Raw genomic sequence first — 20,414 nt, forward strand, 5'->3', positions numbered from 1 at the left:
ATTTTAGAGTATTTTCTCCTTTCTAGTGTCTAAAAGCTTCGTACATTTCTCATTAGAACTCTGCGTCTACTGTGGAGTTCATATTCGTACTTAGCCTTGTCTTTCCCAAGTCCCACTGTTCAGCTCTGGCTTGTGGTGGTGACAGGGTCGAACCTTCCAGTCTCTGTTTCTCTCACAAGTCTCTGAGGGCCCAGGCTACTCCCAGTCTGGGGTGCAGTGTCCCCTCCGGCACCTCATCTCTGCGCCTTGTCCTACCCATTGTGACCTTGGGGAAGTCATCCATGTTACATTTTCTGGAAAATAAAGCCATCTTTGTTTTGAGGGAGGAGAAAAAAAACCTTATTCTTGTAAAACTTAAAGACAACATACAGCTTCTTAGAAACAGAATTTAATTTCATTTTTATCTGGAAAAAACAATTCCACTGGAAACAGAAAGCCCTGAGCATCCTGGCTCCTTTCTACATCCCAAGGTCCAGAGGCAGCTCACGAAGCAGCCCACTTCTGCTCAGGACACCTCCCAGAGACTCAGTATAAAACAAGCAGCCTGCTTCTGCTCAGGACACCTCCCAGAGACTCAGTATAAAACAAGGCAGATGTCTGCGAATTCATTTGTAAAAATCTAGGGAAAGTGCAGGCTGAGAGTCCTTTTCCCTCGGGCTGCGAGGGACCCCACGGGGCGAGGGGGGCCTGGCAGCCCTTCTCCTGAGTGTTCTAGACCCAACCCCGACAGCACAGACCCATCGCGTATACACGGATCTCTGCAGAGCAGTGATAATGTCACTTATGGCATCTAACATCTGCATTATGGAAACATTCTGTGTGCTGAGCCGCACAGATATGAAGGCCAGGAATCACATAAATTTGGTCATGGCAGCTGTCATGGGCTTTGGCTTGGCAGCATTTAAAAATTCATAGAAAATATCGAACTTCTAATAAAAATAAATAAAACACTGAATAATCAATATTAGTGATCAGCTTCACAGCCTCTGGTCTCTGTGTCGCTCCCCTTCCGGAGGCCACGGTCAGCAGGGTCACAGCACCACCTCTGGGGGCGGCCGGAGCCCCCGCTGCCTCAGCTCGTCCAGGCCCTTCCAGTACTTGAAGTTGTTGTCCAGGTGCAGCATCACCTCGGGCAGGTCGGCGAAAGCTGCGGGAGAGGCCACTGCTCCAGGACCCCTGGCCTGCGCCTTTGGGGGCCTCCCTCCCCCACGCCCCCCGGGGGGGCTCACCGTCCCAGGCGTCGAACATGCCACTGATGAAGTAATCGATGAAGGAGACCTGGGACTTGGGGATGCTGCAGGTGTTCCTGTCGAATACGGGCATCACCACCGGCAGGTCCTGCTGCTTCTCCTCGTCTGTCTGCGGGTGGAGCAGGAGGCTGGTCAGATGGATGGCGAGGACAGGCACCCGGTGCCCCCAGACACACCCCCCAGGAAAGGCAGCTCATCTAGGCAGCAGGTCTGTTTTTTAATTTTTTAGACAGGGAGAGAAACCTGCTTCACCTTTTGTGAAGCATCCCCGCTGCGGGTGGGGGCTCAAAGCCAGATCCTTGTGCTCTGCCTGGAGTGCTGCCACCTGGCTCTGTTTGTCTGCTTTTCAGTAGCTTCCTGCCTTCCAACGCACAGGACTGCAGGGCTTCTCCAGGGACATCCCAGCTACCCAGACTCCACTTCCTGCCGGGAGCTTGTCTCCCAGGAAGCCGCACTGACTTGACTTGGAGTCAGACTCAGACGCAACCTGTGCACACACCTGGGGGCGCCGAGTGCCTCCCCACCCCAGTGTTCTCTCTGTGGATCCTCGACCAGAGGCCCGGTTCAGTCCCCGGCACCCAGCAGTGCGGAGCTCATCCACCCAGCCCCAGGTGTCCGTGGGTCTGTCTGCTTGTGGAGTAGATTCCTTGCTATTCTAGTTGGGGGGTAGGGGGGTGAAAGATGATGAATCATCATCATTTGACTTTTGCCAAAAGCTTTCTCCTCTAGTGAATCACAGTGATTTTCCCAGCATTAACCTTGTTCCCTGGGAAAAGCCCTTAGTGCTGATAGAACACTTTTGCTGATTAACAGGAGAACCGGGACATGCAGGGGCAAGGACGGGAGCCAGGACCTCCCGGGCCAAACCTTTTCTGGTTTTGTTTTCCCTCTTTTTCTGTCACCAGTCATCACTAGGGCTTGGTGCCTGCAGTAGGAACTCACGACTCCTGCAGGTGGGAACCAGGGGCTTGAACCCAGGTCCTACCACCTGGACCTTTTTCTAGTTTTTCAATATAAAAACTAAGTTGTTGATTTTAGAGCTTGTTTTCCTGAGAATTAGTATTATAGAAAGCCCCTGTAAACAGCTTGATACATTGCACAGGTTTTTCTATTTTCACTAGAAGTGTGTCCTCTTCCTAAGCATTTATGGGGGCTCCGCTTCCCCTTTTTTTGAGAATATTATTTTTTAAAAAGACTTATTTAAGAGTGAGAGCATAACTTGGGCATATGTGGTGCTAGGGGTTAGACCTCAGACCTCACGACTGCAGACACAGTGTTCCACCTGCAAAACTGATCAAGATGCATATCTTTTAGAGTTTCACTGGCCCTAACAGCTTTTGAGTAAAGCCGCCGCCACCGTAGTGATGACAACACACAATCCACCTCCCTTTTCACCTGAAATGCAGGCCCTGGGCTTCCTGACATTTAGAGAAAAGTTAAAAGAACTATTTACTGGGGCCAGGTGGTGGCGCATCTGGTAAAGCACACACACTATAGTGTGCAAGGCCCCGGGTTCAAGCCCCTGGTCCCCCCACCTGCAGGGGGGAAGCTTCATGAGTGGTGAAGCAGGGTTGCAGGTGTCTCTCTCTACCCCCTCCATACAAGTATTTATTGATGAAATAGGAGGAACAGCCAGAGCACCTCTGACACAGGCATTGTGGGGGCAAACTGGTGACCTCATGCCTGCAAGTCCAGTGCTCTAAGCCACTGCATGCACAACCTCTCTGGCTGAGTGTCTCTTATTCCTGGAAATCTGTGTTTGCGCATACTTTCCTTTCCTCTCGGTCCCAAGAGTATCCTTTGGCTTTTTCTGAGATTGCGTTTTATCCTACTGGCCTGGCCGCAGCCTTCTGGGCTGCAGGTTCTCTCCTAAAGCACTGTAGAGACTCCACTCCTGCAGAGAGGGGATCCCTGCTTCCAGCATGGTCCTTACTAGTGGGGGAGAGGAGGGGCCCAGGGCCGCAGACCTGGGAGAAGTACTCCTCGGAGATTCGGGCGGCCCACTCCACGCACTGTTCCCGCGGCCGGCAGGGGTTGGCCACGTCCGCGCACTTAATGAGCATCCGCTTGATAAGCATCCGGTTCTCAGGCGCCCGCAGCATGGTGGTGACGGCCTCCTGACCTCCCTCGGTGTCCTGGGGGCCAGCGGGTTCAAAAGCGGTCACGAGGGGCACCCCAGACCTGGCTCCCCAGCTGACCGTGCAACGGGGACCCCACCTCGCTGTCCTCCTCCAGGGCAGCCAGGGGCTTGGTGATGCTGTTGACGAACTTGTTGACGTGCTCAAAGTGCTTGGTCATCTCAGTGGCCAGGACCATGTCGATGATGCTCTGGCGCAGCGTCCGGTACTCACTCCTGCGGGGAGGCGGGTGGGCGGCAGGTCACGGCCGAGGTCCCCCGGCCGGCGGGGCCCGCGTTCTCGGGAGGTGCCCACCTCTGCATGTTCCTGAAGATGTTGCAGCGCATGTCACCCACGGTCAGCTGGAAGGCCAGCGCGGCGTGGTGGCTCTCGAGCACAGCCGTGTCGTTGTAGAGCAGGGCCAGCGGGCTGTCGGCGTTGCACAGGAAGGAGTTGGTCCTGCCGGGGTGGTCCACGTCGTGCACGACAGCCGCAATGAGGGCGGCTGCCTCATCCGAGGGGTCTAGAGTTTGCTGAGATGGGAGGAGGGTCAGGGTGCTGGCAAGCCGGCTGTGCTGCCTGGCAGCTCCTGACGCTGCTCTGGACCCAAAGGAGAGTCCCAGGCAGGAGCTTCGGTGTGTGGGTGTCTCACTCCATGTGTGCTGGAGGGTGGGCCAGTCCCTGGGCTCACCTTGATGCGCTCCTTGCCCAGGAAGTAGGCGGTGGCGTGCAGCACGTCGGCAGCGTGTGTGGAATTGTGGTAGGGGTTGGACTGGTGGTAGTGAGCCTCGATGGTCTCCAGCCAGGCTCGCAACGTGGGCTCGGAGCAGCCCAGGAACTCACAGATGCCGAATCGGGCAAAGATCTTGAGCCCCAGGAAGACCAGAGGCCTGTGGGAGGCGGGGTGAGGGGTGCGTCCTGGGCCCCCACGATGCCCCAGCAGCTGGGGAGGGAGGGGCACTCACCGCTTGGTGGTGGCAGCCTCCAGCTCAAAGATGTTGAAGTCCCAACAGTCCTCATTCTCCATGGCCTCTGCAGCCTTCGGGGGGACATCGTGCAGGGAGGAGGTGGTGCCCTGGTGGAAGTCTGTGAGGGGAGGGGTGTCAGAGGGTGCGGTGCTCACTGGCTTTGGGGAGGCATGGGGAGCACTTACTCTTTGCTGCCAGGACATACTCGTTGCCGGATAATCTCCGTAAACCGTCCTGCAAAGGGTGGGGGCGCAGAAGTCACAGGCAGTCCTCCCTGATACTGAGGGTCCCTGGGAGGGAGAGCTAGAGCCCCCCACACACCGACACCAGCCCCCCCACGAGGTCGCTGGCATGGGGGTCGTCGTCCTTGGCTTCAAACTGTGGCGAGTAGAGCTCGGCTGCACGCAGGGTCTCGAGTACTTGGTCCAGGGCCTCGGTCACCCATGCCGGGCTGCTCTCCTGGGCCGCAATGATGAGGTTGATCACCTGGGGGGGGGGCAGGGGGTCAGGCTGGCTGTGGTGCCGAGAGTCCCTGTCACCCCCACCCACCCCAGGCTCACCTTGGTGATGGGTGCCTCGATGGTCATGGAGTGGATCCTCGCCAGGGACGAGTGCCGCCGCTGGGTGCTAACTGCGGGAAGGGTGGACTCAGGGCTGACAGCCTGTCTGCCCCACCCCTCCAGCTGCTACTATCTTGGGAAGCTTTGCTTCTTTTGTCCCCCATCAAGCAGCTCACACACACCTGGGCTCCAGGCCCAAGGAGGGCTGCTGTCTACCCTGGCTCTGCCCCCCAACTCCCCTCTCCAGTCTTAAAGTGGGGGGTGGACACACCACAGACCCTGGGCCTTGCACGTCATACGGTGTGCACACTGCCCTGTATGAAGACTGGGGTTCGAGCCCCATGTTCCCCACCTTCTTGGTGAGGGGAACAGACTGCAGCTGTGTGTGTCTCCCGTAAAAAGAGAATGATAAAAAGGTCAACAGGAGCGGTGTAGGCACCAAGTCCCAGCACCGCCCTGCTTGGTGATCTCCCACCCCAATGGCCTCCTGTGAAGGGCTCTCCCAAGGGCCTACCTTCACTGGAGCGTGAGCAGGGCACCTTCAGGTCTACCGAGCTTTTCCTGCGGTCCCTGTGCCTGCCCGCCGCGGACTCTGTGGGGACATGGCACTGACCTCGTGTGTCAAAGCTGGGGTGACACTCAGCCCTCCCAGCTATAGAAACTGGGGTGTGTGGCTGGGTGGTCTTAGCAAGAAAGACCACCACCGTGGACCTAATGGGGCTGCTGGGGAAACAGTCTGTCCGCTGTGTCCCCACCCTCACAGGAGGGGCCCTGAACTGTGCCCTAGTACTCCGCATGGCAGGGGAAGTTCTGGTTTGTGCTGTCTCCCTCTAGCCTCAGTGAAAACAAGGGGGCCCAGGGGTAAGGGACCTCCTGGGCAAGGGCAGGATCTCACACCCCTCCCATCCTGCCGTACCTCTGCGGCCTCGGCCGTCAGCCTGCACATACTCGGCCATCTTGTCTGTCTGAGGAGGAAGTGCAGGGTGTCAGTCTGCGCCAGGCAGGGTGGGCAGGGTGAGGCTGGGTGGCTCACCTACCTTGCTGATGCTGTTGCAGAGTCTGACGATGGACACGTAGTGCCTTATCTTCCTGCACAGAGGAGAAAGGATCAGTCTCTCCTGGCTCTCACAGCCATTTGGTCTCTTTGAGAGACGCAGACACCAGCCAGAAGGAAGCTGCTGCCATGCTGTCTCCCCCCCCCCCCAGAGAGAAAGGACAAACCAGGAGCTTTAAGTACATCGGATCCCAGAAGAACCGGGGGAGGCAGCACACCTGGTCGAGCACAGGCTGCTCTGCTCAAGGACCCGGCACCCCACCTGCAGGGCTGCAGGTGTCTCTCTCCCTCCCCTCTCTTCTATCAAAGAAAAAAAGTGCAGGGTGGGGGCGGGGGAAAATAACTGCCAGGAACAGTGGATTTGTGTGCAGAGTCCGAGTGATATCCCTGCTGGCAAGAAAGAAGTGCTAGGCAGTGGTGCACCCACAGAACAGTCACCATGTCAAGCACCTGCAGAAACCTGTCTCTCTGGAGGCAGTAAGGGGCAGCGCACGCTGCCAGGCACGGGGCCTGCTTCCCACCTTCTGTGCGTGTGAGCCCGGGATAGACTCAGCCCCATCTCAGAAGCTGCCCTCTGCTCACTGACCCTGTTGCTTTCCCTCCTGTTCCACAAGCGGTCTGTTCACTGGGTTGTTGGGAAAGTCATGATGTATTTACTTTTCTTTGCAAAAAATGCGTCATGACTTTTCTGACAACACGTGACTTAGCACAAGAAACGTCAGAGGGGGGCAGCTCCCCTGAGAACCTCCCAGAGCTCACTGTGCATAATGGCGGCCTTAAACCGTCCACCTGCTGCCTCTGCACTCACCCGCCCTGCCCCAGGACAGGGATGATCTTCACATTCTGCTGCACGCTGTCTCCATTCTTATTCTTGGAGTAGTAGACCCCTTGCCACTCCTGTGCACAGAACGGGAGCCCCTTACTGTGGGGCGGCCCCCCCACCCCCCCGGCTGGGGTGGGTGGTAACTCAGGGAGGGCAAGGAGGTGGCTGAGTGGGTAGAGCATGGCTTCAAGCCCCAACACCACATGGGAGCTGCATGGGAGGTGGAGCCAGTTGTGGTCTCTCTGAAGAGGGGGGCCTGGGCTTGTTCCCCAGCGAGCCCCTTACTTTGCTGAGCTTGGTGCAGGGCTGGATGGCGGCCAGCAGGTCCACCTTCTTCTCGAGGCTGGCCGCACCCAGCAGCTCCCCCGTCTGGTAGCCCATGACATTCTCGAAGGCCGGGTTTGCGTACTGCGGGGATAGCCAAGATGCGCAATGGGCCAGGGCTTCCAGCCCAGGGACTGGTATTCACATCTTTACTTGGGCTACTGGGCACGAGTCTTACCATGCCTGGGGACCATGGTTCAAACCCCCTGGTCGCCACCTACTTCATAAGTAACAGGGCAGTGCTGCAGGGGTCTCTCTCTCAACTCTATAAAAAAGGCGGCAGTCTACCGCCATACCACCCTGAACACACCCAATCTCATCTGACCTTGAAAAAGGCTGCTGCCTAGAATGGTGGGGTCATTGTAGGCAGAGCCCCAGAGATAGCCCTGCGGCAAACAAGTATGTGCATATTATATATTTAGGTACAACAAATAAGTAGGCATTGGTGGCGATTATCCTCTAAGGAAAAATAGGCCTCTCCATGGTCACCAAGAAGTGACAGCAGTGGACTGGAGGACTCAGCCCTGACATGGGGGAGGCAGGCAGCAGACCTGGGTGATGTGGTCTTCACTTGAGATCTCAATGGCCTCCTGGCTGCTCTCCAGTGCGGTGAAGATGGAATTACAAGCCCTGTGTGGGCAGGGAAGGAAGCCTGGTAAACTCTGGGGCACTGGTGGTGCACCCAGTTGAGTATACCCATCACCGCGCGCAAGGACCCAGGTGGGAGCCCCTGTTCTCCACCGGTTGGGGGGATTCTTCACAAGTGGTGAAGCAGGTCTATAGTTTCTGTCTCTCAAAAGGTAAAAAAAGACACTAGTAAGGGCAAGGGAGACAGTATAGTGGTGATGTAAACAGCTCTGAGGTCCTAGGTTCAATCCCTAGCACTGAGCAGGACTCTGGTGTCTTTCATTAAACAAAAATGACAGGCAGCACAAACTTAAAGGCTCTGGGGGCCCAGGAACGTGGTGCACCTGGCTAAGCACACACAATACTGTGCATGGGGACCTGGGTCTGAGGCCCCCCACTCCGCCCAGTTTCTTTCTGACCTGTCAAGTGAAATAGAAAAGTGACTATCTGTGACTGCTGTGCCTGAGTGAGGCTAGGCCTCAGCTGTGGGCACACACAGCCTAGAGCCCCCACTGCTGGTGGACGCTTCTCCCTGCCACACCTGCTCAGCCTGACGGCCCCGTACCCCTATGCTGGAGCTGAACTGCGCTCTCTCCCTCTTCTTGTAGCAAAGACAAAGGTGAGGATGTAAGGGTTGAGAGCGGGAGTGCCAAAAGTGGTGTGGCAGAAAAGACACACTCAAGAGCCCAGGGTTGCTGGGTTGGGGGGGACACACTGTCACCACAGACTCAGGAGACCCTGGTGGCTCCAGGCTTCCACTCATCTCACTGAAGAGATGCGCCTGGCCAGTGTGCATGGCTGCCCAGGAGCTGTGGGAAAGGAAGCACAACGTGGCACAGGCAGGCCCAGGGGCTCTAGCCCCACCTACCTGAGTTTCAGCTGGGAGCGCACCTCCCCAAACTCCAGCTGGAGCAGCTCGTTGTAGCAGGCCATGAGGCTGGGGTTCTCCACATACCTCTGCGCAGGAGGGATCAGGGGTCAGCAGGCTGTTGCTCTCCTGACAGATCCCAGCTGGAAAACCCACAAAGAACTGGAGGTGGGAGGTGAGAATTCATGGGCCCCAAGTTCGCTTTTGAAAACTGGGTTCAGGGCCAGCCTCACCAGTTGTGATGTCTCATTCTCTCCCTGTATCTATCCGAAGCTTTAAAAGGTGACTGACTGCAGATGTGAGTGGTGAAGCAGGTCTGCATCTCTCAGAAAAAGGCAAGTTGTGGTCCGGGAGGTGGCGTAGTGGATAAAGCATTGGACTCTCAAGCATGAGGTCTTGAGTTCAATCCCTGGCAGCACATGTATCAGAGGGATGTCTGGTTCTCTCTCTCCTCTCCCTCTCCCTCTCTCTCTCTCTCTCTCCCTCCTGTCTTTCTCATTAATAAATAAAATCTTAAGAAAAAAAGGCAAGTTTAAAAAATTAAAAAGATTAAAAAACAGGTCCAAAAAGGATGGCAGAGGACCTAGTGGGGTTGTATTGTTATGTGGAAACCTGAGAAATGTTATGCACGTACAAACTATTGTATTGACTGTGGACTGTAAAACATTAATCCCCCAATAAAGAAATTAAAATAAATAAATAAAGGTAATACAGAAATTGTTTAGAAAAGAGAATAATAGAGTAAGTAAAAAAAATTAAAAGCCACTAACAAGGGAGGACATGAGACTGACGGCGCTCATCAGGTAAGCAGGTGCCTCACAGGAAGCCGCGTGGGGCCAAGTTGGCCGGCCCGGCGCCTGCCACCCTGGGAGGCGTCACTCATCACAGGATGGTACTGAGACCTTCGAGAGCCGCGTCTTCCGGGGGAAGTGGCCCATCCCGGACTGTGTGGGACTCGGCGCACACGCTTCCTCTCAGGCATGGGGAGGCTGCCCCTCCCTGCCGAGCTGCCAGCGGACGCACAGAGTCTCCTAGACTGGAAACCAGCCACCCGCTCCCGGGGCTGCTGAAGTCTCACCTCTGCCGCGGGCACACAGCCTCCCATTTCCAGGGCTTAAATACGAGCTGTTGTACCAGCCCGGAGGTGAGGTGGACTGAGCATTAGGCCCTCAACTATTTCTCGCCAGCCCTGCCTGAGCCTGAGGGACACTCTGCTGCCCTCTCCCAAAAGTAAATAAAGACCTTTAAAAATATGAGCTATTGCTAACATCTCATCTGTAGTCAGCTCAGTGGGCAGAGTGTCTGTCTGTCAAGCCCTCCATGCAGCCAGTGGGAGCCCACAGCACGCAGCACTCTCTAGTGAAGAATGAGGAGGTGGGCCCTGAGCAGTGGGCTGTGGGAGGGGATTTCCTCACCCTGTTGAAGCCGCTGGCAATGAGGGGCAAGACCGACACCTCTTCTCTCTCGGTCCTGCGGGGGGCAGGGGCAGTAAGCGGGCAGTCCTCACATGGCTCCACTTGTGGGGTCAGACCCACTGCCCCACCGCCCGCCACCACAGCTGGACTCTGACCCTCCCAACTCTCTTGTAGCTCCAGTTTATTTACAAAGTCCATCTTGGGGGAGACAGCGTAATGGTTCTGCAGAGATTCTCAGCCCTGAGGTTCCAAAGTCTCAGGCTCAACACTCCCCCCCCCCCCCCGCCGCCCCCATCATCAGCCAGAGCTGAGTAGTGTTCTCATGTCGCTCACACTCATTAAAGTTTAGGAAGACATTGAAAATATTTTTTATTGCCACAACGGTTATCATGGGGGGTATATGAAGCCACCACGGCCATGATTTCCTATTTTATAGGACAAAGTTGTTGAGAGGAAGATGAGACAGATACTTGTAGCCCCGCTTTGATGCAGGCGGGACCAGGAGCTTAGACCTGGTCCTGGCAGACTGATGTGTGAGCTCAGCCGGGTGCGCCGCCACATCACCCCCCAGGAAAAACAGTACAGACAGACACACTTCCTCCAGTTTGTGAAGACCTACAGGCTGGAAGTTGTGCAGCCACTGCCTCCCCTCTGCCCCCGGGGGTGGGAGGTGCCCTGCAGACACACAGGAACTCCCTGCTCTTCCTAATGTGCAGGGCACGCCAGGTCAGGGAGACCACAGGTTCAATCCCCAGCACCACCTTATGCTCTGGTCTCTCATGAAAAATAAATAACATCTTTTTTAAAAAATGTCAATATAAAACAAACCCAAAGTACAAAGCCTAGATGGGAGCAGACACTCCTCAAGGGGAGAAATCAGAAGGAAGAAAAGGCCAGAGGCAGAGGCACCCCAGAAAAGTCTCACCTGCACACAACAGCCACCACCACCGTGTGTCCCGAGGGCTCTGAAGCCCTGATGGACCTGGAACAGACAGATGCTCAGACAATGGAAGGCGACTCTCCAAGTGCAGTTGCCTCCATCCTGGGAGAAGGGCGGAGGAGCATGAGAGTCCTCGCACTGTGTCCCATCCTCCCCGTGGGGACAGGCTCCACTCCCCCAGCCTGGGTCCCTGGGTCCTGGCAGCAGACAGTGGGAGCCCCACGGGTGGTGGAACGGTGCCCCAGTCTTGAGGGACTGGGAGGTAGCTCACCAGATATGTGTGAAGCCCCATTTGAGCCCCAGTGCCGCATGGGAATGTGACAGCACCAGGGCAAGCCTTGTGGGTGGTGGAGCAGTGCTGTACTGTCTCTCCCTCTCTGTTTCTAAGTAGAAAGGAAAACCTGGTCCCGGGAGTGTAGAATCATCCAAGCCCTCAGCTCCACCCAAACAGTCAAATATGATGTGAATAAAGGTTAGATGAGGAGGCAGCTCAGCTGGTAAAGTCAAACAAACTAGGGAATGCAAGATATTCTCAAGAGTCAGAAAAACACAGGTAAATGGGGCAGGGGGTCCCTGCTGTCTTCCCAAGAGCAGAGGGTAAGAGTGAGCATGTGAGGTGGGGGGCACTGAAGGGACGCCCCTCTGGACAGTGGGCAGTAGCACCAGAGCGGAAGCAGGGGCCTCCTGGGACGTGGCAGGATGATGGGGGTGGCTGAGGCCAGCCCAGCAGACGTCTGCATGCTGGGCCTGAGATCACAGCCTCTCCAGTGACCCCCCACCTCCCCAGGAAGGAGGGAGCACAGCCACTCCTGACGCCAGGCAGAGGTCAGCGTGAGAGCACATGCTTCATGGTGGTAGGGCCTGGGGCTCTGGGGAGTGGTGCAGGGGCCTCACCAGCCCCTAGGAGTCTAGACTGCAGCTGGGCCGGGTCAGGAAGGACACTCCACAGCACTGCGCATGCACAGGCCCTGGGCTCACTGCTCTGGATTCCTCAGAAAGCAAAGGGCCAGTCAGACAGTCTGCCCACCTGCAGAGGGGCGGTCGCTTCGCAAGCCGTGAAGCAGATCTACAGGTGTCTTTCTCTCCCCCTCCTCTCTCGATTTTTCTCTGTCCTATCCAACAACAACAACGATAGACAAGGACAACAAAAGAAAAAAAAAAAAAGGCCTCCAGGAGCAGTGGATTCATAATGTAGGCACCAACCCCCAGTGATAACCCCGAGAACAAAAAACAAACAAAAAAAATTGTTCCTAGCTCCTAAGTCAGTATTTTATGGGATTTTTGCATAAGGTGAAAATTATGAAGTGCTCCCCCAATGTGGCTCTCTAGAATGCATGGCTTAGCCTTGTTCCATCAGCTGCAAAGATCAGACTTCTCTATGAGGACTGGGTGCATGTCACATGCACAAGGGGCCCGTCACCCGGGACGCTTTCAGATTCTCCATGACGTTCAGAACATTGGGAGGCTGAGTGGAGGCTCACCCAGTAGAGTGCACACTTAACCCTGTGCAAGGACCTTTGTTCAAGTACCTGACTACCCCAAGGGAGCACCTGTGGCGGGTGGGGGGTGGGGGGGTGGAGGAGGGGAGGAGTGGGGGCAGTGCTGTGGTGTCTGCCCTGCCTGCCCACTTCCATCTCTCTCATTTTCTGGGGGTGGGGGGGTGGGAAGCAGTGGGGGCAGTGCTGTGGCGTCTGCCCTGGCTGCCCACTTCCATCTCTCTCATTTTCTGGGGGTGGGGGGGTGGGAAGCAGTGGGGGCAGTGCTGTGGCGTCTGCCCTGCCTGCCCACTTCCATCTCTCTCATTTTCTGGGGGTGGGGGGGTGGGAAGCAGTGGGGGCAGTGCTGTGGTGTCTGCCCTGCCTGCCCACTTCCATCTCTCTCATTTTCTGGGGGTGGGGGGTGGGAAGCAGTGGGGGCAGTGCTGTGGCGTCTGCCCTGGCTGCCCACTTCCATCTCTCTCATTTTCTGGGGGTGGGGGGGTGGGAAGCAGTGGGGGCAGTGCTGTGGTGTCTGCCCTGGCTGCCCACTTCCATCTCTCTCATTTTCTGGGGGTGGGGGGGTGGGAAGCAGTGGGGGCAGTGCTGTGGTGTCTGCCCTGGCTGCCCACTTCCATCTCTCTCATTTTCTGGGGGTGGGGGGTGGGAAGCAGTGGGGGCAGTGCTGTGGCGTCTGCCCTGGCTGCCCACTTCCGTCTCTCTCATTTTCTGGGTGCTGAGAGATCACATGTGCCAGCCTTGCAGACTCTGTTGGCCGAAACAGGCCAGGAGAAGCGTGGCCTGCTGCTCTGAGGTGCAGAGACAGGGTGTCACCTTGGCCCCGAGCTGGCAGACACAGGTGGCTCACCTGCATAGCGCCACTGCATCCAGCTGCTGGGGGTTCCTGTGGTCGATGATGACGATGTCGGGGTGATTGTTCAGAAAGCAGTCCAGCACGGCCTTGGTCTCCTTGGCCACGGTGCAACCGAACCCTGCCTTCTCACATGCCCTGGAGAAGCTGGTGCACTGGCTGTCTTTTCGAGGGAACACTAACAAGACCTGAGACGGAGGAGAGGAGAGCGGCCGCTCACCACGCAGCCCACGGGGAGCACAGTGTCTGCAGCCCAGGGCCACGGCAGAGTCCTAGCTCAGCCACACAGGCAGAACGCTGACACTTGTTTCTCTCTGATCAGTCTTGTTTTTCTTATGATACAGACAGGGTGGAAGCCAGGGGACAGTTCAGCTGGTAGAGCACATGTTCTTCATGCATAGGACCCTGGGACTGAGCCCAGCACCCTGGATGGGAGGATGCCCCCATCTCCCCTCTCTCTTTTAAACAAAGAACCAGAGATCTGGGCACTGGGAAGGCTTCTGGCACCATGGTTCCTGGCTTGGGGCCATGTGAAGCTCATCCCCCCCACCCCCAACATGGGGGAGCTTCAGCCGAGCAGCCTCCCCTCTCTGTCCCGCCATCTCTGAGGGGCCCACAGTTACCTGGAGCTGATCTAGGTGGAATTTCATGGGGCCAAACTGCACATCCCTCTCTGACACCTGTGGAGGGAATGCAGAGGCTGGCTTCAGAGAGAGTCTTTAGCTCCAGGAGCCAGCGTCTGGCCTCTGCTGAGGATGGGGCCACGTCTCTCGCAGGCAGCCGTGACAGAGTAGCCTAATGCCTCCCGGAGCGTTGCCCCCCCCCCCCCCCAGCTTCCCTGTGTGACAAAGCTGACAGCAGCCAGGTGGGGCTCTGAAGGTCAGGCCAAGTGGACACTGGTCCCTGGAGGACTTCTCTGATGAGTGTCCTGGGGGGCAATGGGGAAAGGGGGGACGGGGGACAGAGCTTTCCAGAAACTGCTTCCTGACTCCATGGAAGGCACATTCAATGCAAGCCTCTCTGTGACCTCCCTTACTTCCTCTTCCTCAGTCACCAAGTATACAACCAGCAGAGTCCCCAGGATCTCTCCCCATAGAAGGCACACTGCCACAGAACACAGGGGCGACCACAGGCTATAGACCCCTACACCACTGCAGTGACCCCCAAATTCCATGGCAGTCCAAAGCACACACAGAAGTGAGTCCAGCACCCATAAAATGACTGGGCCTCCCAACACATCTGCTCCTGCAGTGCTGGAAACAGGTGTGGGAACCCAGATGTTAAGCGTCCTCCAGCCCTCATCTGTTCAGACTCTGCCTCTGCTGCTGCCCCTGCACCCTGGGCAGCCACCCACACCCTCCCCACCAGACAAGAATGACTTCCTTTCCCCAGCCTGGAGCACAGTGCCCAGTCTGGGTTCATCATGAGCCTAGACAGCTGGGGGTGGGGGGGACGCTGGCAATATGTTCTGACAGGCTCTTTAGAAAGCACCCCCCCCATCAAAGGAACCCTCCTGCACTGCTGGTGGGAATGTAAATTGGTCCAACCCCTGTGGAGAACAGTCTGAAGAGCTCTCAGAAGGCTAGAAATGGACCTGCCCTGTGACCCTACAACTCCTCTCCTGGGGATAGATCCTAAGGAACCCAACACACCCATCCAAAAAGATCTGTGTACACATATGTTCTTAGCAGCACAATTTGTAATAGCCAAAACCTGGAAGCAACCCAGGTGTCCAACAACAGATGAGTGGCTGAGCAAGTTGTGGTCTAGATACACAATGGAATACTACTCAGCTGTTAAAAATGGTGATCAGCCCATCTTGGATGAAGCGTGAAGAAATCACGTTAGTGAAATAAGTCAGAAATAGAAGGATGAATATGGGATGATCTTACTCTCAAACAGAAGTTGAAAAACAAGATCAGAAGAGAAAACACAAATAGAACCTGAACTGGAATTGGCGTATCTCACCAAAATAAAAGACTCTGGGGTGGGTGGGTGGGGGGAGCATACAGGTCCAAAATGATGACAGAGGACCTAGTAGGGGTTGTATTGTTATGTGGAAAACTGAGAAATGTTAGGCATGTACAAACTATTGTATTGACTGTTGACTGTAAAACATTAATCCCCCAATAAAGAAAGAAAATGAAAAAAAAAGAAGAAAGAGAGAGAGAAAGAAAGAAAGAGAAAGAACCCCCCTGGGAGCCAGGTGGTAGCGCAGCGGGTTAAGCAAACATAGTGCGAAGTGCAAGGACCCACACAAGAATCCCGGTTCTAACCCCTGGCTCTCCACCTGTAGGGGGTTACTTCATGCAGTGAAGCAGGTCTGCAGGTGTCTATCTTCCCCTCTCCCTCTCTCTCTTCCCTTTCTCTCTCAATTTCTATCTGTCCTACCCACCAGCAATAACAAGAACAGCAGCCACCAGAAGCAGTAGATTCTAGTACAGGCACCAAGCCCCAGCGATAACTCTGGAGGCAAAAAAAGAAAGAGGGGGCCGGGCAGTAGAGCAGCGGGTTAAGTGCACATGGTGCGAAGTGCAAGGACTGGAGCAAGGATCCTGGTTCGAGTGCCCGGCTCCCCACGGCATGGGAGTCACTTCACAGGTTGCGAAGCAGGTCTGCAGGTGTCTATCTTTCTCTCCCCCTCTGGCTTCCCCTCCTCTCTCCATTTCTCTCTGTCCTACCCAACAAAAATGACATCAGTAACAACAATAATAACAACCACCACCACAACAAAACAACCAGGGCAACAAAAGGGGAAAAAAATAGCCTCCAAGAGCAGTGGATTCATGGTGCAGGCACCGAGCTCCAGTGATAACCCTGGAGGCAAATAAATAAAGAAAGAAAGAAAAGAAAAAAAGAAAGAAAAAAACACCTCCCCCTTGGGCAGGAAGACGGCACAGTGGCTCTCCTGCCTGAGGCGCTTAGTCCCAGGTTCAGTCCCCAGCACCACTGAGCAGGGCTCTGGTCTCACTCTTGTATTTTTATAAACAAACAAAAATACACCACCCCCTCTGGGGGGCCCAGCTCCAGTGTACATGAGTGTGGGTGAGGGCTTGGGTTCAAGCTGCACTGTCCGTGCTTTCTGTGTATGTCTCCCTTTCTGTCTCCCACCGTCCATCTGGAGGAAGACAAAGCCATGGCCCCAGAAGTGGCGGAGCTGTGCAGGCAGCGAGACACAGTAACAGCCCCACACTGAGAGGGCCTCCTCCCTTCCCTAGCCTCACTGACGTTCCATATGGACTGTCTCATCCTCACAGGCTCTGACTGTCACAGTCAAGGGTGCCCTCAGTGAAGCAGTCGAGTGGCCCCGGGTCCACGTGTCCTCATGTCCACTGTGTTCTGGACATCACCCACGGTGCCAGCTGCCTTTTGGGAAAAACCACCTCCCGCCTAGTGATTCTGACCTTGGAAGCAGCACTGAGTTGGGGAAGCCTGACACAGCACAGACAGGACGTGGGCTCTGCCCAGTCAAAGGCACCGTCAGAGAGGTGCCAGGCTGCACACGTGCTTCTGGAGGAGACCATAAGACCCAAGTCAGCGTGGAGCTGGGGGTGGGGAGTAAGCTTCCAGGCAGTCACATGAAGAAGGACTCTGGCAGGCCTCCTCCAACACTTACTCAAGAACAGGAGAGAAGCAGAGCATCACCTGGCATGTGCAATGCGGGAATCCGACTCAGAACCTCCTGCCTCCAAGTCAGCACTGCTTTGCTGCACTACCTCCCAGTTGCTTCCTTTTGTCTTTTTATTAGTTTATTTATTTGACCAGGGCACTGCTCCACTCTAGGCTCTGGTGGTGCTGGGTCTGTCATCTCTTTTAACTTGATTTAAAAACATTTAATTAATTAATTTATTCCCTTTTGTTGCCCTTGTTGTTTTATTGTTGTTATTATTGATGTTGTCATTGTTGGATAGGACAGAGAGAAATGGGGGGGGACAGAGGGGGAGAGAAAGATAGCCACCTGCAGACCTGCTTCACCGTTTGTGAAGCGACTCCCCTGCAGGTGGGAAGCCGGGGGTTGGAACCGGGATCCTTATGCCGGTCCTTGCACTTTGTGCCACCTGTGCTTAACCCGCTGTGCTACTGCCCGGCTCCCTTAACTTGATTTTTTAAAAAAATATTTATTTATTTATTCCCTTTTGTTGCCCTTGTCATTTATTGTTGCATAGGACAGAGAGAAATGGAGAGAGGAAGGGAACACAGAGAGGGGGAGAGAAGGACAGACACCTGCAGATTTGCTTCACTGTGAAGCGGCTCCCCTGCAGGTGGGGAGGCAGGGGCTCGAACCAGGATCCTTACGTAAGTCCTTGTGCTTCACACCACGTGCGCTTAATTAACTTGAGTTTTACTGGGAAAGTGTATTTTACAAGGCAGCTGGGTGTCTAGGGGTACAATTTCACATCACCCTGATGGTTTATGTTGAAGGAGATTGCTGTTGTTTTTGAAGTACCCTGATTTTACAAGGTTATAAATGTTTAAGAATTGTAATTTGGCACATCTTCAAAATCCATTAGTACAATTCCCCTCCTGGGGCACTGGGCTGCAGGGTGAAGGAGGCAGCTGGCACAGCCCCTGCCCCCAGCACAAAGGGGCTTGGCACAGTCCCAACTCCAGGCAGGGACACACACAGCTCATCCATGGCAGGACTTGGGCAGAGCCCCACGGGGACCTGGTGACCGACTACGACCTCTGGGTTTCCCTGAAGCTGAGGAACAGAGTGGATCCCCCTGGAGTGAATGACTGACTGCCCACAGGTGGGATCACACTTCAAGAAAGTGCTGGGCACTGCCATGTGGGAGGGGCAAGGGAACATTCTAAAATGAGAGAGTACTGCGTGCAAAGGCAGGGAGATGTGCCACCACCCACTATGCTCAAGAGGCTGCCAGGGCAGGTCAGGGTCAAAGGACATAGTGGGGTCAGAGGATGGGGCGAGGTCAGGGGACAAGGGGAAGGTCAGATGGGCATGGGGGCAGGAGCAGGGTCAGAGAAATTTAGGGACAGAGAAGACATGGGGGTCTTTGAGCAGAAGCTCCCTGATGGCTGAGGGTGAGGGGCGTAGGGGGTGGGGGGGCTCCTCTTTGGACTGAGCCTAAGAGCAGAGCTCCCTGGCCGGCCCTGCACTGATTTCCCGCGGAACCCGCAGCCTCAGGCTCATGTTCTGTGCCTGTGCTCTGGCAGGTGGAGCCAGGTCACTGAGAAACATCCTGGCTGGAAAGGATGTCTCTACAGCAGCAGGGCCAGTGGCCAATCCCTCCTGAGCAGCTCAGCTGTCAGTGCATCCTGAGGTCACCTGCCAGGTGCCAGCACGGCAAGTCCTGAGTGTGTGAGATACTGCGGGGGGTGGGGGGCACAGCCCTAATGCTCTTAGGGAGCCAAGGGCGGGCACTTGCTGGGCCAGGCACAGCCAGGCACAGAGCAATGGGCAAGGAGAGGTCTCCCCTTGGACTGTCCACCCAGCAGTAGGGGATCCAGAAGGCCGATGTGAGGCACCCAGTTAGCCACGGGTCCTCTCAAGGCTCAGGTGCCCATCCACACGTGTCCTAGGAAGCTGTGACACTATGAAAAACTTAAGAATAACTGAAGAACAATGAACCCACCTTCTCTGACCCATCCTGGATGGGGCCAGAAAGGAATTATGTTAAGTGAGATAAGTCAGAAAGACAAAGACAAGTATAGGATGATCCCACTCATTAACAAAGTTGAGAAAGAGGAACAGGAAGGGGAACTCAAAGAATCTACTGAATTTGTAGTAGTCCTGGGCAGCAAAATAAAAATCTCTGGGTGAAGGGTGAGAGATAATGTTCAGTTTCACTATGGTGGGTGTGGGGGGGGACACAGTCCTTTGGTGGTGGGAATAGTGTTGATGTACACTCCTATTAACTTGTAGTATCATAAATCACTACTTAATTAATATGAGAGGGGAAAAACTGATTCAATGTCACAAATCTTAACAATGGGTGTTGTTAAAATTCGGAAGCTCCAGCTGGCCGGGCTAGCTTCACGGGCGGGTAACAGAGACGACCAGAAACATACGGCTGGGCAGGGAAGCTGCATTTCTTTATTCAGGAACAACTATTCATAAACTAAACCAAACTAATCACCAAACAGAACTCTGCTGTCTCTTTGCAGCGGCGCAAGCACTCTCTCTTACTCTGGAACTCAGGAACCCTCTCCAACTCTTCAACTCTCCAACTGTGGAACTCTGGAACTCTGTCCCTCTCCCTTACTCTCGAACTCAGGAACCCTCTCGGGGTTCCTAGGGGCGGGGCCAAGCAGGCCTGAGAAACTAACAGGACTGATCCAATTCTCTTGGCGGGGGAGAACTAGAACCCAATGTAAAGCATACAACAAATGGGATTTTCAAAATTAACCCAATTGCCAAATAATATGACTACAGCAATAACTACCTATTGCCTTCTTAAACCCTAAGACAGCAGGAATCTTCTGCTTCCTCTATAAAGCCTCATATTTCCCCCAGTCCTGGAACCTCTAGGGTGGGGCTCACTTTCCTGCTTGCTTCTCTCAATTCATACCAACTGATATTGCATCTGCTGATCCCAACCTAATCAATGCAATGAGTACATGCCATACATCAGACAAGAGTTTAATAACCAACATATATAAAGAGCTTGCCAAACTCAACAAGACAACAAATAACCCCATCCAAAAATGGGGGGAGGACATGGACAGAATATTCACCACAGAAGAGATCCAAAAGGCCGAGAAACACATGAAAAAATACTCCAAGTCTCTGATTATCAGAGAAATGCAAATAAAGACAAAAATGAGATACCACTCCACTCTTGTGAGAATGTCATACATCAGAAAAGGTAACAGCAGCAAATGCTGGAAAGGGTGTGGGGTCAAAGAAACAGGACCTCCTACACTGCTGGTGGGAATGTCAATTGGTCCAACCCCTGTGGAGAACAGTCTGGAGAACTCTCCAAAGGCTAGAAATGGATCTACCCTATGATCCTGTAATTCCTCTCCTGGGGATATATCCTAAGGAATCCAACACATCCATCCAAAAAGATCTGTGTACACATATGTTCTTGGCAGCACAATTTGTAATAGCCAAAACCTGGAAGCAACCTAGGTGTCCAACAACAGATGAGTGGCTGAGCA

General features: G+C 54.7%; 1 protein-coding gene across 10 annotated transcripts in view; it reads right to left on the reverse strand.

The window, feature by feature from the left end:
- Nucleotides 1-372: 372 nt before the first annotated feature.
- Nucleotides 373-20,414, reverse strand: part of PDE8A (phosphodiesterase 8A) — a 39,091-nt gene continuing 19,049 nt past the window's right edge. Inside the window, exons 2-22 of one of the 10 annotated variants that reach the window (XM_016188932.2) lie at nt 13,916-13,972; nt 13,290-13,480; nt 10,932-10,988; nt 10,007-10,061; nt 8,592-8,680; nt 7,648-7,726; nt 7,058-7,180; nt 6,758-6,846; nt 5,933-5,984; nt 5,812-5,860; nt 5,410-5,487; nt 4,896-4,966; nt 4,657-4,821; nt 4,521-4,569; nt 4,333-4,453; nt 4,059-4,257; nt 3,683-3,900; nt 3,468-3,603; nt 3,218-3,385; nt 1,230-1,359; nt 373-1,147 (exon numbers count right to left, since the gene is read on the reverse strand). In XM_016188932.2, the coding sequence (XP_016044418.2) occupies nt 1,032-1,147; nt 1,230-1,359; nt 3,218-3,385; nt 3,468-3,603; nt 3,683-3,900; nt 4,059-4,257; nt 4,333-4,453; nt 4,521-4,569; nt 4,657-4,821; nt 4,896-4,966; nt 5,410-5,487; nt 5,812-5,860; nt 5,933-5,984; nt 6,758-6,846; nt 7,058-7,180; nt 7,648-7,726; nt 8,592-8,680; nt 10,007-10,061; nt 10,932-10,988; nt 13,290-13,480; nt 13,916-13,972 (2,292 nt within the window). In that variant the 3' untranslated portion in view covers nt 373-1,031. Of the gene's footprint in view, nt 1,148-1,229; nt 1,360-3,217; nt 3,386-3,467; nt 3,604-3,682; nt 3,901-4,058; nt 4,258-4,332; nt 4,454-4,520; nt 4,570-4,656; nt 4,822-4,895; nt 4,967-5,409; nt 5,488-5,811; nt 5,861-5,932; nt 5,985-6,757; nt 6,847-7,057; nt 7,181-7,647; nt 7,727-8,591; nt 8,681-10,006; nt 10,062-10,931; nt 11,049-11,217; nt 11,330-13,289; nt 13,481-13,915; nt 13,973-20,414 lie in introns of those variants that run through there. The other 9 variants (XM_060179465.1, XM_016188971.2, XM_060179468.1 and 6 more) reach the window with 9 other exon arrangements.

This window comes from Erinaceus europaeus, chromosome 20, assembly GCF_950295315.1.
Source record: "Erinaceus europaeus chromosome 20, mEriEur2.1, whole genome shotgun sequence".
Taxonomy (NCBI): Eukaryota; Metazoa; Chordata; class Mammalia; order Eulipotyphla; family Erinaceidae; genus Erinaceus; species Erinaceus europaeus.